We start from the raw sequence: 13,238 nt of genomic DNA on the forward strand, positions 1-13,238 counted from the left end.
TGATGTTATTTCAGTTTACTTTAGTTCATTTAATTAACAAAATATTAAGTGAATCATCAGATTAGCATTTTGTGATTTTGTAGACATAAAACAAATAATGAATCACATAAATATTGATTATTAATGACGTTCCAATGTGGAAAGAGTGTGATTCATTGATAAAGGTCGTGATAAGAAATTGTACCAAACCTAATTTCTTTCAAAACACTGAAGAAATACAAGATAATTTGAAGTCATAGTGGCAACAACCGAACATTTGGAAGCTAAAATTTACCAGAGCAGAAGGAAGGTTTTGATTGGTTGAATTTGGAATATAATTTTATACCAAATAAGGACTTAAATCTATCCTTTAATTTTCATCTTCGTTTCCATTTGTGACATTCTGCAGGTGTTGTTCACCAGAGAAACTAGTAGGAGAGAATAATGATGGAATTATCCTGAGCAGAGAAAAACCACCATTGCTGGAGAGATAAGAGATAAGATCACCACGTGCAGGACGTTTTCAACAGAGATACATCACAGCTGTGCCCTTGTTGATTAGTTAATAGATGATTTTTTGGAAGAACGTTCCAGAAAACCCAACAGACAGAGACAAATCAAAAAGAAAAACTGATCACGTGTTGAAGAAACATTATCGAACGGGCGCTCTCACCTCTTTGACTTTCTGGTAGTTCTCGTTACCCTCCTTCACTTTCTCCTTCTTGGGTGTTGCCTCTTGTGATGCCCCCTGCAGGATGCAGAGGGTCAGACAGCATATGCAGTTCTCTCCGAGTATGGCACCACACTCATTGTGTCCTCGCTGAGGACTTTACACTACATTTCTGATCCTAGTCAATATTCAGATTCACTTGTTAACCTCAACATTTACCAGCTCACTAGCAAACCAGCTTGGTTAGTGTTAGGTTTTGTTTTAGCCACATGCTAAAAAGGCAAACTTCAAGAAACTAGAAGATATTATATTCCAAATAAAGTCTCATATTGCAGCCGTTTCCCTTATAATCGTTTTGATTTGGGTGCTCCAAATAGCCACAAATCGCATTAAAAGAAAGGCGTGGATGTTAACCTAATCCTAATCCTAATCCTAGATGGGTTACCAGAGGTTAAGGAGCAAATATATCACTAAACAGACATGGGTAGCAGGGTAGAATAAGTGTGTGGGCGGATGTAATGTCTGCAAACACACCAGCACATCTAGTTTCTATAGGAAGTAGCGTACTGGAGGCTTGCACCAGTATCGGATGCCAAAAACAAACAGTTTGCGTACTGCAAACTGGTTATTGTTTATTCCAATATTTCTTAAAACGTTGCCATCTCTTCTGTAAGGTTACTGGTTTTTAAACTATTTTTAAACTCCTAGAACTTTTGAACAGCACCCAAATTGGCAGGTTTAGAAGTTCCCTCGCTGGATGAAGCTCTTTCTTTACATTAAATTTTTTATTACAAAAACAACTTCTCATGTTAATGCGATTGGTTGTTTTCATTATCAAGCTAACATTTGAACAAAGCACGACTAGCTGGTTGGGTTTTTTTTAAACATGCAGTGTGGGTTTATAAGATGTATGACAACAAGAAACTAGTTCTAGAAAAACATTTGAGAAATAATGTTTCTGCATTTCAAAGTATAAACAACAAGAAAGAAAGAATAAGGAGAGATGCCATGCAGTGAAAGTGCCATGCCACATATAAACCCACTACCTTATATCCACATGATACACCAGGAAGCCCAACACCAACAGGAAGTGAGTTTAAAAACCAAGATGCAAAAGTTCAAAAGATATTTTTATTTGTTTTTGTTTAGTACTTTAGTTTTATTAGTAGTATTTAGATTTTTAATAACATGTTGTTAATGTGTTGTATTAAATAGTGACTGAATGGGGTAGTTGGTTAGTTAGTCAGTGGTTAATAAATTGGTTAGTTGTTATATTGACAAAAGCTTATGATGTCAATCAGCCACCGAGACACAAAGATCCTGTTGGTTCTGAAAAAAATTGAAATCTTAAAAGCAGTTTCGAGAACATACAAAACAAAGTAACACTGACTTCAGCTAGCCTTTAAAACCCCTTTAAAACAGCCTCTAAACCCAGACTTACTCTGGGATTCCCCTCTCAGCCAGCTCAGTACATATGTACTGTTATTATTTAGATATGGGAAGGTTTGAGCCAGTATTATAGACTTTAAAGACAAAGACACAATAACAAGATAATATTTATGAAGAAAAATGGCCTTAGCTCCTCGGCATGAATACTTAGACAAAAACCGACCTCTTGGTATTTTAAAACTAACTCTGTTAAAATAAAACCTCATAATTTCTTATTTCATGAATTTGATTATAATTGGTTTATTGGTCATATAGTCAATTAAAAATTATGACCACTGAATTAAAAAATACTGGCAGCACTATCCTACATCACCTTGTTCTCAGCTTATCACATTCACAAGATTTTCAGAAGACTTGACCTCTGACCCTGATGTTCGAACTCATCTGAGATTTTTCAGTTTGAAAGTCCTACGTCGCTTTGCTCTTGAGGATGCTGGTTAACAATGAATGACTGCTTGGTCATCAAGTCTGCAGCTGTCTGTGTTTGTGTCCACAGTATACTACAATCAAAGACTAATACTCTCACCAGCTGAGCTCTGCAGGCTTTGTATTACACGTCTGTATAAGACCTAACTTACGTACATTTAAAACCTTTGATTTGAAAAGTTTCTTCATAATTTCTCATCGTGGGCTCCTGCATTCTCAAAGCTTTAGCTTTCACACACTCAGTAGTATCACAATACAATTTAAAAATGTTTTATTTAAACAGGGGGCAAAATCCACAGAGATTAGAAAATCTCTTTTGCAAGGATGCCCTTATCTTATTCTTATCTCATTAGTCCTTACCTCTGTTTTTTCCTTCTTGTCTTTCTTGTCCTTCTTCCCGTCTCCTCCTCCCGAGCTTTTCTTCTCCACCCACAGTTCAGATTTCTCCACCAATGTCCTGAGGCGATCCAGATCTGCCTTAATCAGCTTGTAGTTCTCCACATCCTGAGCGGAGATCAGCAACTGGACCTGCAGTCACAACTTGGAGGATTAACATGAATATTCTGCAATATTTTTCATGTTCTGAGTTCCCACAGAGGACTGTAGCAGAAAGCCTGGGTTAGCAAAGAAAGCACCGTTATGTTTGAGGTTTTATTAAACTAGCTAACGCAAAGAAAGCCTGGATATACTGAACTTACTTCGCACTACACCCCTCAGGGCCACAGATCTCCAGGAAGATTTGAAAAATTCAGTGAATAAAAAAAATAGACCATTTGAAGGTAATTATGAGGAGTTTAATGAAGAATTGCTGGTCTTATCTAGTGTTGTGTACACTGATTCTCATGACTGTACTTCTGCTTTTTATTACATTCCCTTCTGAATGACAGTAAAGCATTTTAAGGGGTCAGCATTTTGTTTAAGAGATACTGGATTTGTTGTGTGCTTATTTATGTAGATTTTGCATGTCTGTGTGCACCTGTTTAAAAGTATGTAACATTTCCTGTCGCTGGCTGAAGTGTCTGAAAAGCAGCTGCAGGGCTGCAGACACCAGAGGAGCGTAGTCATGCATTGTGAGGTGGATCAACACCCGCAGGAACATGCGACCACCTTCATCGTCCACCTCCAGGATACTGTTCCCTTTTCTGCGCACAAACACACAAAGTACTTAAGATGTGTGTATGTTGTATTAATAAAACCTGTGCATGAATGCATGTCCAGCGATACATACCCAACTCCAAACATGGCCTCTGCCTGCTCTCCAATGAACTGCAGGTTGATGGTGGCTGAGTAGGGACAAAAAGGCAGATGTTAATAAACAACAGAACTGAAATTAATTATTCATGGTTTCACACCAAGTTGCTCATACGGTTCACTCTAAATGTTACCCATTACTGTGCAAAAGTCTTGAGCCAACCCTCATTTCTTGATGCTCTGCTAGGAAGATGGACAACATGTGCAAGCATAGATAGAAATACAAACAGTATGGATCATTCTAATAAGCTTGAAAGTCAATATTTAATATGACTAGATTTATTCTTCAACACAACCTGAACTCACAAATTCCTTTAATTATTCTTTAGCAATAATTTCCAGTTTTCTTGAACAGTCCAAACCTCCTCTTTGGATTGGTTAGCTTGTTCTGTTCTCTTTCATGATCCCACACTGCTTCACATTGTGGAAATCTTTCAATCTAAGTTCTGTTTATCTGGACGCTGAATGAACAATGGGCTGTGAGTCATTAATATGCAAATTGTCTTGACCATTGATCAAAGACCACTGATTGATGGTCATGAGTACCAGAGAGTTGGGGAATGGCTGCAATCACAGCATTGTAAGATGGTGAAAGATGTCCCCTTTAGTCCCCTCCTCGATTCAGAGATGCTTTCCCATTTACGTGAAAAGTGTCCTTTCAGTGGTGCTAGTTTCAGTCATGTGCAAATGTACTGTTTATAAGGTTGGAAACCTGCAGTCAGCTGAGACTAAAGGAAATCACCTGGATGAGTAACGAAACGTTTCACCCACTGAAAACGCTACGTCCAGATGAACACAAACCTTTTGGGATTTACTTACCTGGATGAGCATGCATCAAGACACTCCAATCTAAGTCGTGCACCAACTATTAAGAAATAGGGTTAAAGACTTTTGCGCAGTAATTTGTGTTATAATAATAAAATGACATGTCAACTGGTGAAGAAATGTGGCATGTGCTCTCTGTAGGTTCTTCTTTGCCTCTAATATGAGCTTATCTATGCACTACCTGTCATGTCCATGTTAACCGGCACATCTGAGGCATAGGGAGACAAGTAACACAAGCACCTTAAGAAAAACTGCAGGGTGGATATTCAGGTAGACAACACGCAAAAGTTTTTCTAAAATCCGTGTAAATTTATCCCATCTCATTAAAGTTTTGTTAAATATTCAATTATTAGATTTATCATATTTTAATGGGACCTGCCATACCTCTTTCATATACACATTTTTATTTCTGGATCCTAGCAGAACAACCTCACAGTTTATGTCATTACCTGGACCCAGCATTTTGAGTTTCTTGTGTTCTAGTAATATTTTGGATTATGTTTTATGTTCAGGTTCATTTATAGTCTTAGTTGTGAGTTTCTTTTATTCCGTGTTTAGATTCTCGATTATTAGATTCCCTCTTGTGTCTTTGCCCTCTGTGTCTCTCGCGGTGCGTCTGTGTGTATATATGTTGTGAGCCCTCGCGTCTTGTTTCCTTCCTTGTGTTCCACTCTGTGTTTCTCCAGCCCCTCGTGTCTCCTCTCTGTCCCCCCCGCTCGTCTGCCTTTCCTTGACTCCTCTGTCAAACACGTCTCAGCCTTGTGTTTCTCCATTTACTGTTTTACTGTGAAGGTCTCGTGTTTCCATGTTCGGTGTGTCCTGTTTTGCTTCCCCTGTGGCGTCATGTTAATTTGTGTCAGCTGCGTTCCCTGAGTGTTCTCACTTTCCTCGTTATCTTTCTGTGTATATCAGCGTCTCCCTCGTACCAAGCTGTGTGTTCTGATCCTAATTTAGTTTTCTCTATTGACTTGTTTCAGCAAAAAAGCTGGATTTTGTGTTAAAGTCCTGTCTAAGAGTCTGCGTCTGGGTCCAATCCTGCCTGCCACACACAGTTCATGACAGTTTAAAACTAATAAAAATCTATATTTATCTTATAGTTGGCCTTGGTGCAGCCCTGGCTGTACTACTATTAAGCAAACAAATATTTTGAGGAAGGAAAAAAGGAAAAACTGCAGCTTATGACTCACAGTGAACAGTAGTGCAAGTAATGACCTCATTACTTGAAGAGTTGTCCATGAAAAAATCCACCATTATAACAGTATATGGATTTCAGAAAATAAGGAAAAGCATAACAGGTCCCAGATTATTTGAATTGTGTTTTTAGGTATTTAGATATATATTGGAAACTAATTCTTCCCTCAGGGAAGTGCTACAGGTCCATCAGCACAAAGACTGACAAACTCAAGAATAATTTATTCCCAAAAACCATAACCACGCTGAACTCACACATGCACTGAAAACACAGGTCCACCCACCAATCCAAGCACTTCCCTCCATAAACAGAACACACATCATCACTGTGCAATACCTAATTTACGTGCAATAAACTACACTGTAAATATATTTCACTATTTGTATTCCTGACTTGCATATTTGTACATTGTATATTTTTTAATACTGTTCAAATGTATATAGTGCTGCAGAACTGTGCACTTTACCCCCTTTCTTGTCTTTTCCCACATGTATGCACATGCATGCATATAGAAGCAGAAGACAACTTTTTATATATAGTTTATGTATGTTAGAGTTAAAATGAATTGAATGAGTTTATTTCCACCAGCTGTGTTTCTACCTGCATGCTCCATATTAGTGGTAGCGTCAGCGTCAGCCATGGGATAAACGTCCACAAACTCCTTCTTAAATACAGACAGGAGGAAGGAGAGGCGATAGTCCAGACGGACATTCAGGATGAACTGATGAAAAGAAAAGTGGAATTCAATTACAATAACATAATTTTACATATAGGGTTTGAATGTCATTCTTATAACTTTTCTTACAAACTAAAGGCATTTTGTGAGCAGGCCCTTTTGCTAAACACTGGTTGGGCAATGTTGTCTAATCGATATCTAATAAATTTCCTTTTAAATATTGTACCGCATTGGATGGCTGTACCTAAAAACAAAAAAGTGGCCACTGAGTGTAAAATGTGTTAAAATTATTGTATATTACCTGTAATATCTCCAGTATCTTCAGCTTAGTATCCATCACTGTCAGGTCCATGTTGTCGAGACTATCTTTACTGGCTCTTTGTCCTTCAAGCACAAGCGCTGGCCCCATTCCTGCCCCTCTGGAAACTGCACCTCCGAATATGGACTGTTTCCTGTTGAGGACCATGGTCGACATCATCTGACCCATCCCGTGTATAGAGCGCTTCACGTTCTTGCCTTAACAGAGAGAAGAAAAAAAGCATGTCAGTGTAATTAACCCGACAATATTCGAAATAAAGTCAATAACAGTTATACATGGGCACAAAAAGACCTCTTGGAACGAGTCCAAGAATGTTGTTGCTGGACGGTCCAGCAATATAACCAGACATAAACAAGTAGAAAACAGCACAAAATGAAAGGTGAAAATAACTGAAAAGAATCAATAAACAATAAAGACAAATGAAAAAATGCTTGAAACAGAGAATGAGCTGAACTTGATAAACAAATCAGCCATGTTTGGTTAAAAAAAACTGGAAATACAGATCAAATGACCAGAATATACAAATGCAGATGAGAGAGAGAGAGAGAGAGCAAAAAAGATTTACTGCAATTCCCATAAATTCATAAATAAAAAGACATTTTCTTTATAAGGGAAGGAACAATTGAGCTTTAGCGAGCTTTAACATTATAATAGATGAATAAGTTATCAAGGTATCAAAGATAAATGTTTGTTTTTGTTTGTTCCATTTGACTTTTAATGGACTTTCATTGGACTAAATAGAACAAGCGCATTCAGAGATCGGTGCGAACTTGACCTTGAACTGATTTTCACAACAATTAGAGTTTGGGCTCTTGTTAGTATCTACTATCACACAAAATCTGAAGATGAGATCTTAAAATTGTGGAATCTAAACTGCTCAAACAGGCATACAAAGAAACAGGGCCCGTTACATTCTCCTAGTTCTTTTAAATAGAACTAATAAAAATAAGTAAGTAATTGAAGATAAAAACTAAAGTTAAACTTGGCAGGAAACCTGATGTTGTTAAACAAGTTGTTGTTAAACAATTGAATGTCTTAGCTTGTTATGGTATTTTAAGTCACCTGATGCATCATCATTGAATACGAGACCAGCGTGTCCTGGATTGAGTCTGCAGTCAATGATGCCCAGCAGGGTCCTTGTGAGTCTGAGCAACTCAAAAAAACTGTAGAAGCCAAAGTAGATCAAATGTCTGGCCAAACTCACCACCTGAAGGAAGAAGGGAAATGGAAGAAGTAATAACAGACAGTAGTAGTAGAACTTTTTAGTGAAGTTGTAAGACTAGGGAGTAGAACCAGACCTCATATGTGAGCTTGTTTTTCTCCTCGTCATGGAATGGCATGTCATCATTAAGGACGTTGTTAAGATACTCTTCCATGAAGGCCATAGTACTGGAAAACCGGTTCTTCTTGTTGTCCCTGCTGTCGTCCATGTTAGAGTCATAACTAATGATGAAAAAAGAGAAACACCACAATCTTTGTAATAATGTTTTGAGGAAAAAGATCTGTTGTGAAAAAAGCAAGGCCCAAGAATACTTACCGGAACGTAAGATGAAAAGTATTACATTGAATTGAAGGACCTATGCAGATTCAATCTCATGACAGTGTTGGAAAAGTGTCAGGAAAGTCTTTATGACAATACTCAACTTTAAATAAGTGGTTCATGATCCTGTCTAAAATATGTGTAGCCAAGAAAGAGGCACATATGTGGTATCCCTCTTTGTGTTGCACCTGCGGATTCCCTCTCACTTACTGTCAGGACGTTCCACAATCTTTTTGACAATTTGTGCCACGTAGTAAACCAGCTATTACTACTGGACACATTACCTGTACTGGGATAAAGATGACTGTCAAGACTTTTGGAGTTCTTCAATGAACCCACGAGACCATTTAGAAGACGCTTATAAAGAGTGTCCCCTCCTAGGTGTATTTCATTGAAATGGTGGTAAAGACTGACTTGTGTCTTCAACCTAGCTCACTGGCCACGCTGTGCTCTCCAAGTTACAAAACGAAGATGCACGATGAAATGTCTGAAGCTCCTCCAACTGAGTTATCTCGGCCATGTCTAGGCCCAGTCTACAGGCCAAAAACCATATTTATGTGTAAACTACATGCCAGTGTTGGAACACTGTCGAAACGCCATTCAGATAATAAATAAGAGGACCGTTTTCACCTTTTCTGAAAGCAAGGAATTTGTGACATTAGCACGTCAATACGCTGCAATGTGAAGGAGCCTACTCTTGTGTGGTGTGTCACCTCAACAATGGAATGAAAGCTGGCTTTTGGATACACTACAAATTGTCAGGTAGGAACTCTGGAACTGATGACCAAGACCATGGTTTACGCAAAGTCTCAACCAAATGTTAAGAGGCATGCTTCCTTGGGGGTGCAAACAGACACAACGCCTGAACAGGGACTTGAACCCTGGACCCTCAGATTAAAAGTCTGATGCTCTACCGACTGAGCTATCCAGGCTCTGCCAGTTTCTTCAACGGTGACGCTAAAGCCTGAGCACAAGGGCTTCAAAAAGGTCCGTTTCAAATGGCGTCACAACTACTCTATTCAACACCTTTCAAAAGTGAAGTAGCATAATCATTATCAACCTTTCTGAAAACAAAGGGTCACAAAGGTTTCAAAGTAGGAGATGAAGCATCGCCAAATACGTATCCAAACAAACCTCCTTCCAAGCCAAAGACTAGAAAATATGGTGAAACGTATGTTTCCTTTGGCTTCACCTGAACAAGTGCCAAGGTAGGTCTCTGCAATAGAATCAGTTTTCCTTATGCAGGGAGTACGCTCTGGGCTCTCCAAATCACGGAGAAACAGTATCCCACATTTTTAATTTTTAAAACACTTCTTGTAATAACTAACTACTCCTGACATTTTGGAGATGTTAGCTATTCATACAGTAAAGTTACAGCGGAATACAAATAGTATCAGGCTGACCCTACGTAACTTGTTCCCCTGGTTCAAATCACAGACAAACAGTATGCCACAGTTGTTAATGCTTTTAAACCCATTTTGCATAGAGAGGCATTTTTGAAAAATGTAATAGCAATGTTGAATATTATTAAACAGGAAAAACAACAACATACCTCATACCGTGTACATTATAACATAATAGACCCATTTCTGTAATATACTCACATATCTATATTATTGCTAATATATATTGTAATATATCTATATCACTAAAGCACTTCTGGATGGATGCAAACTGCATTGCGTTGCCCTGTACCTGTGCATGTGCAATGACAATAAAGTTGAATTCTATTCTAATTCTATTCAATTCTAACTACACATAAAATAAGTACATCTTGACGCCTCTGCCTTTCCAAATGGAGAGACAGTAACTACGTGTGTGTATGCAAGCGTAAGTGTAAAAACTGAGGATAGTAAGATTAACAGTATTTTGTCATTGTAAAAATTCATCTCATGTAAACAATAACGTGGCCACAGCGTGACGTGAAAAAAGGCACATACCTTTGACGTTGCGTGACGAACTCTGTATTCCTCGTCCACACGTAAACGCAAAAACTGAGTTTTAAAAAATCTCTGTTTTCGGTGATTTGAAACGCCGTTTACGTGTGAACAAAAGCCCCAAATGCATAGAAACAGCTGTGTTTTTAAAAATACCTGTGTAGGTGTGGACGTAGCGTAAAAGAGTTAGTAGTTTATTTTAGTAATTTACCAGTAATTTGTTGCCGTTCACTTTTATTCGTTTAATTGTTTGAGGTGTGAATAAACTGCAATGGAGTTTGAAAACAAAATATGGGTGTGTGTGGTTGGAGGACATGTTTGTGCGGGTGGGGGTGGGGGGGTGCTGCTTTATGTTTAAACCGCATGTTATAAAAACTATAATTTCCTTAACAGCATTTTGTATTTTTGTTCCCTTCCTCTTTTTGAGTCAGAGTGAATCAAAGCACAAAGCTGCCACAAGACAGCCCTATCACAACTTCTCCAGAAACATATTACTGCTTTACTAAAATCGTCTTACTCTTTGATGGTGATGGAGGTTGGAATCTCAGTCCAGAGCCGGGCGAATTTGACAGGAGTCACCAGTTCCTGAGGGTCTCGGTCTACGTGAGCATGGAGCATGAGGCGGCAGAAGGATGCCCGGAGGTCAAAGGGAAGAGTCTCATCCATCATGCACAGGAAGATCAGCTCCACATCCAGCTGTTTGGAGATCTCATCTATTGCAAGATACTGACGGTCCAAACACATACGGGCAAACAGCTTCAGCTGATACCTAAGGAAGTCCACAGAGGCAGGCTCTATCAGCTTTGCTTCTTTTTATCGTATTCTTGGATCACTTTACAAAAGTCTGTTGGATTTTTATGAGATTTGAAGTGAATGGCTGTTTTTGTTTGGCTGTACCTATAGTAAGTGAGGACGTTCTCATCATGAGCATTTCCTTGTCTTGCCTCCTGAGCCAGCTGTCTGATGCTTTTCTCCTGTTTCTCATTAGCTTTGTCTGTCCACATCAGCCACACCTGCAGGAAGAGTAGAACAGACATTTTCGTAATACCATCCATCTAAAAAGTAAGAACATGACTGCAGCAAAGACCAAAATAATTTGGTCATCATTAATTGTTTAGTCTTCTTCAAATGTAATGAACCTTTCACCGAGACATGAAAGTGAGTGATTTGTTTAGATATGAGATGTTTGCCCATTACACTATTTTCTAGAAATACTACTACCTAGTCACATGTGGTTTTGCTATCAGACAGTAAGTATATTGTATTCAGTCCACAATGTGGAAAAAATAAATAAATTTTGTAATTGTTGTAACTTTTGGTGTGGACTTTTTTAACCAATCAGTATTCTAGATATACACAACAGCCTACTGAAGTTTTGAAAATCAAAGTTTTCTGTGTCTTGGGAAACAGGATTTTGAATTGGTTCAATGTATTGTGGTAATGACCACAAAAGATGGACAAAGTTTCCATTTCTGATACATAAAGCCATTCCAGAAGTGCCCTGCATTATTTCTCATAACCAGTAGGCAGTGACTATGGTTCTAGTTGCAAAAACACGTCCCACTATACATAAGTCTAAAGAAAAAATGTTCACTTGGTCTACGACCTTAGTAATTAGTGTTATTCTCTTCTTTTGGATTTTATATTTGTCACTAGTTTCTGCTCTTACTGAATTACTAAATGAAATTGACTTTGAAAATGACGGTCCCCTTTAATTTAATAAAGGATGATAAAGCAGCTTTACCACATAATGAGTGTGTCCTATATAAACACCAAAATGGTTGCAGTGAAAACACTCAGCTTGTGACTTCACTAACAAATGGGTGGCGCAAACAAGACTACATCCGTCTTTTATATCTATGGTAACGATTTACAAATATACAGACAAACATACCTCATCCTCATCTCCAAAGTCATCCATTGCCATGTAGTCTCCTTGAACACCACCAGAGGGCGCCTCCTTTGGAACACGACGCCTGGAACACGTAGTAAAGTAGATCACGGTAAACAATTAGACTAAAAGTTATAGTTCTCTCTCTCTCTCTCTCTCTCTAGATATAGATATATGTGTGTATATATAGACATGTAGATAGATAGATATGTAAAGACCAATTACACACACTCTTTAATTTTACTCTTTGTTTGTTGGTGGGGTGCAAACTGAAAAAGCTCATTCTCCCAAAGTAAACTAAGTTTTACTGCAGTGCCCACAGGGTAAGGTAAAGTGAGATGGGTAAAGCGATCTTTATTCCCTCCCGCCTCACTCTGTCTTAATGAGGATGTCCTGGTTTTTGGGGTCCAGGACACATTTACAGATGAGCTCCTGTGTGACGGGGATGGCCACGTTGTTGGACACACACAGGTCTGACAGGTAGTCCAAAAACCTGCAAAGTCCAGGAAACACCAAGTCAAGTAGTAAAACAGAATATAACAGAATAGCACTTTATTACCACTTTCAAAAGTAAAAGCTATAACTTTGGACTATATCACTGCTTGGATTTGCCCAAAAAATGCAAACATCCTTATCAAAGGCAGACTGCAGGAATTTGAGGATTTTGACTTCTGCAGGAGATAAGCAATAGAAAATGTTGCCACCGTCCTTATTAGAAAGTCAGAAACCACTGCTGCCTTGGTGTTAGCAATTTTAATCGCTTCACGCAGCTTGTGTCTTTGGATTGAAGATTCAAAATCCTGGAGTCTAATCTGCACTTGGCATGTACTTGTTACTGTCTCCGTGCGTACCTGGGTTCTCGGTTCTTGCGGACCAGACTGACAAAAGTCTCCACCTCGGTCTTGGTGATGTGTTTCTCCAGCAGTTTGCGGTTATTGTGCAGCAGGGCAGTGATGGTGTCCTCAGCCAGGATGTCGTACCCAATCTGACTCTGCATCACACCGAACTGCTTCGCTATATACTCCTGGAGAGGGGTGAATTTTGAGTCTCTGTGATCACTGTTATCTTCAGCTGTTCTACCAT

At 38.7% G+C, this 13,238-nt stretch overlaps 1 protein-coding gene and 1 non-coding gene across 2 annotated transcripts in view; both read right to left on the reverse strand.

Annotated features, from left to right (window-relative positions):
• itpr3 (inositol 1,4,5-trisphosphate receptor, type 3) overlaps positions 1–13,238 on the reverse strand; it is a 67,900-nt gene that overhangs the window by 23,042 nt on the left and 31,620 nt on the right. The window contains exons 17-29 of the mRNA XM_026154035.2: positions 13,007–13,179; positions 12,529–12,648; positions 12,159–12,240; positions 11,162–11,277; positions 10,782–11,033; positions 8,086–8,230; positions 7,850–7,994; positions 6,770–6,984; positions 6,393–6,513; positions 3,753–3,807; positions 3,501–3,666; positions 2,885–3,052; positions 653–727 (exon numbers count right to left, since the gene is read on the reverse strand). Coding sequence (XP_026009820.2) covers positions 653–727; positions 2,885–3,052; positions 3,501–3,666; positions 3,753–3,807; positions 6,393–6,513; positions 6,770–6,984; positions 7,850–7,994; positions 8,086–8,230; positions 10,782–11,033; positions 11,162–11,277; positions 12,159–12,240; positions 12,529–12,648; positions 13,007–13,179 — 1,833 coding nt within the window. The remainder of the gene's footprint in view (positions 1–652; positions 728–2,884; positions 3,053–3,500; positions 3,667–3,752; positions 3,808–6,392; positions 6,514–6,769; positions 6,985–7,849; positions 7,995–8,085; positions 8,231–10,781; positions 11,034–11,161; positions 11,278–12,158; positions 12,241–12,528; positions 12,649–13,006; positions 13,180–13,238) is intronic.
• trnak-uuu (transfer RNA lysine (anticodon UUU)) lies at positions 9,187–9,259 on the reverse strand. Its single transcript has one exon. It is a non-coding gene; the product is annotated as a tRNA-Lys (tRNA).

This window comes from Astatotilapia calliptera, chromosome 20, assembly GCF_964374335.1.
Source record: "Astatotilapia calliptera chromosome 20, fAstCal68.1, whole genome shotgun sequence".
Classification (NCBI taxonomy): Eukaryota; Metazoa; Chordata; class Actinopteri; order Cichliformes; family Cichlidae; genus Astatotilapia; species Astatotilapia calliptera.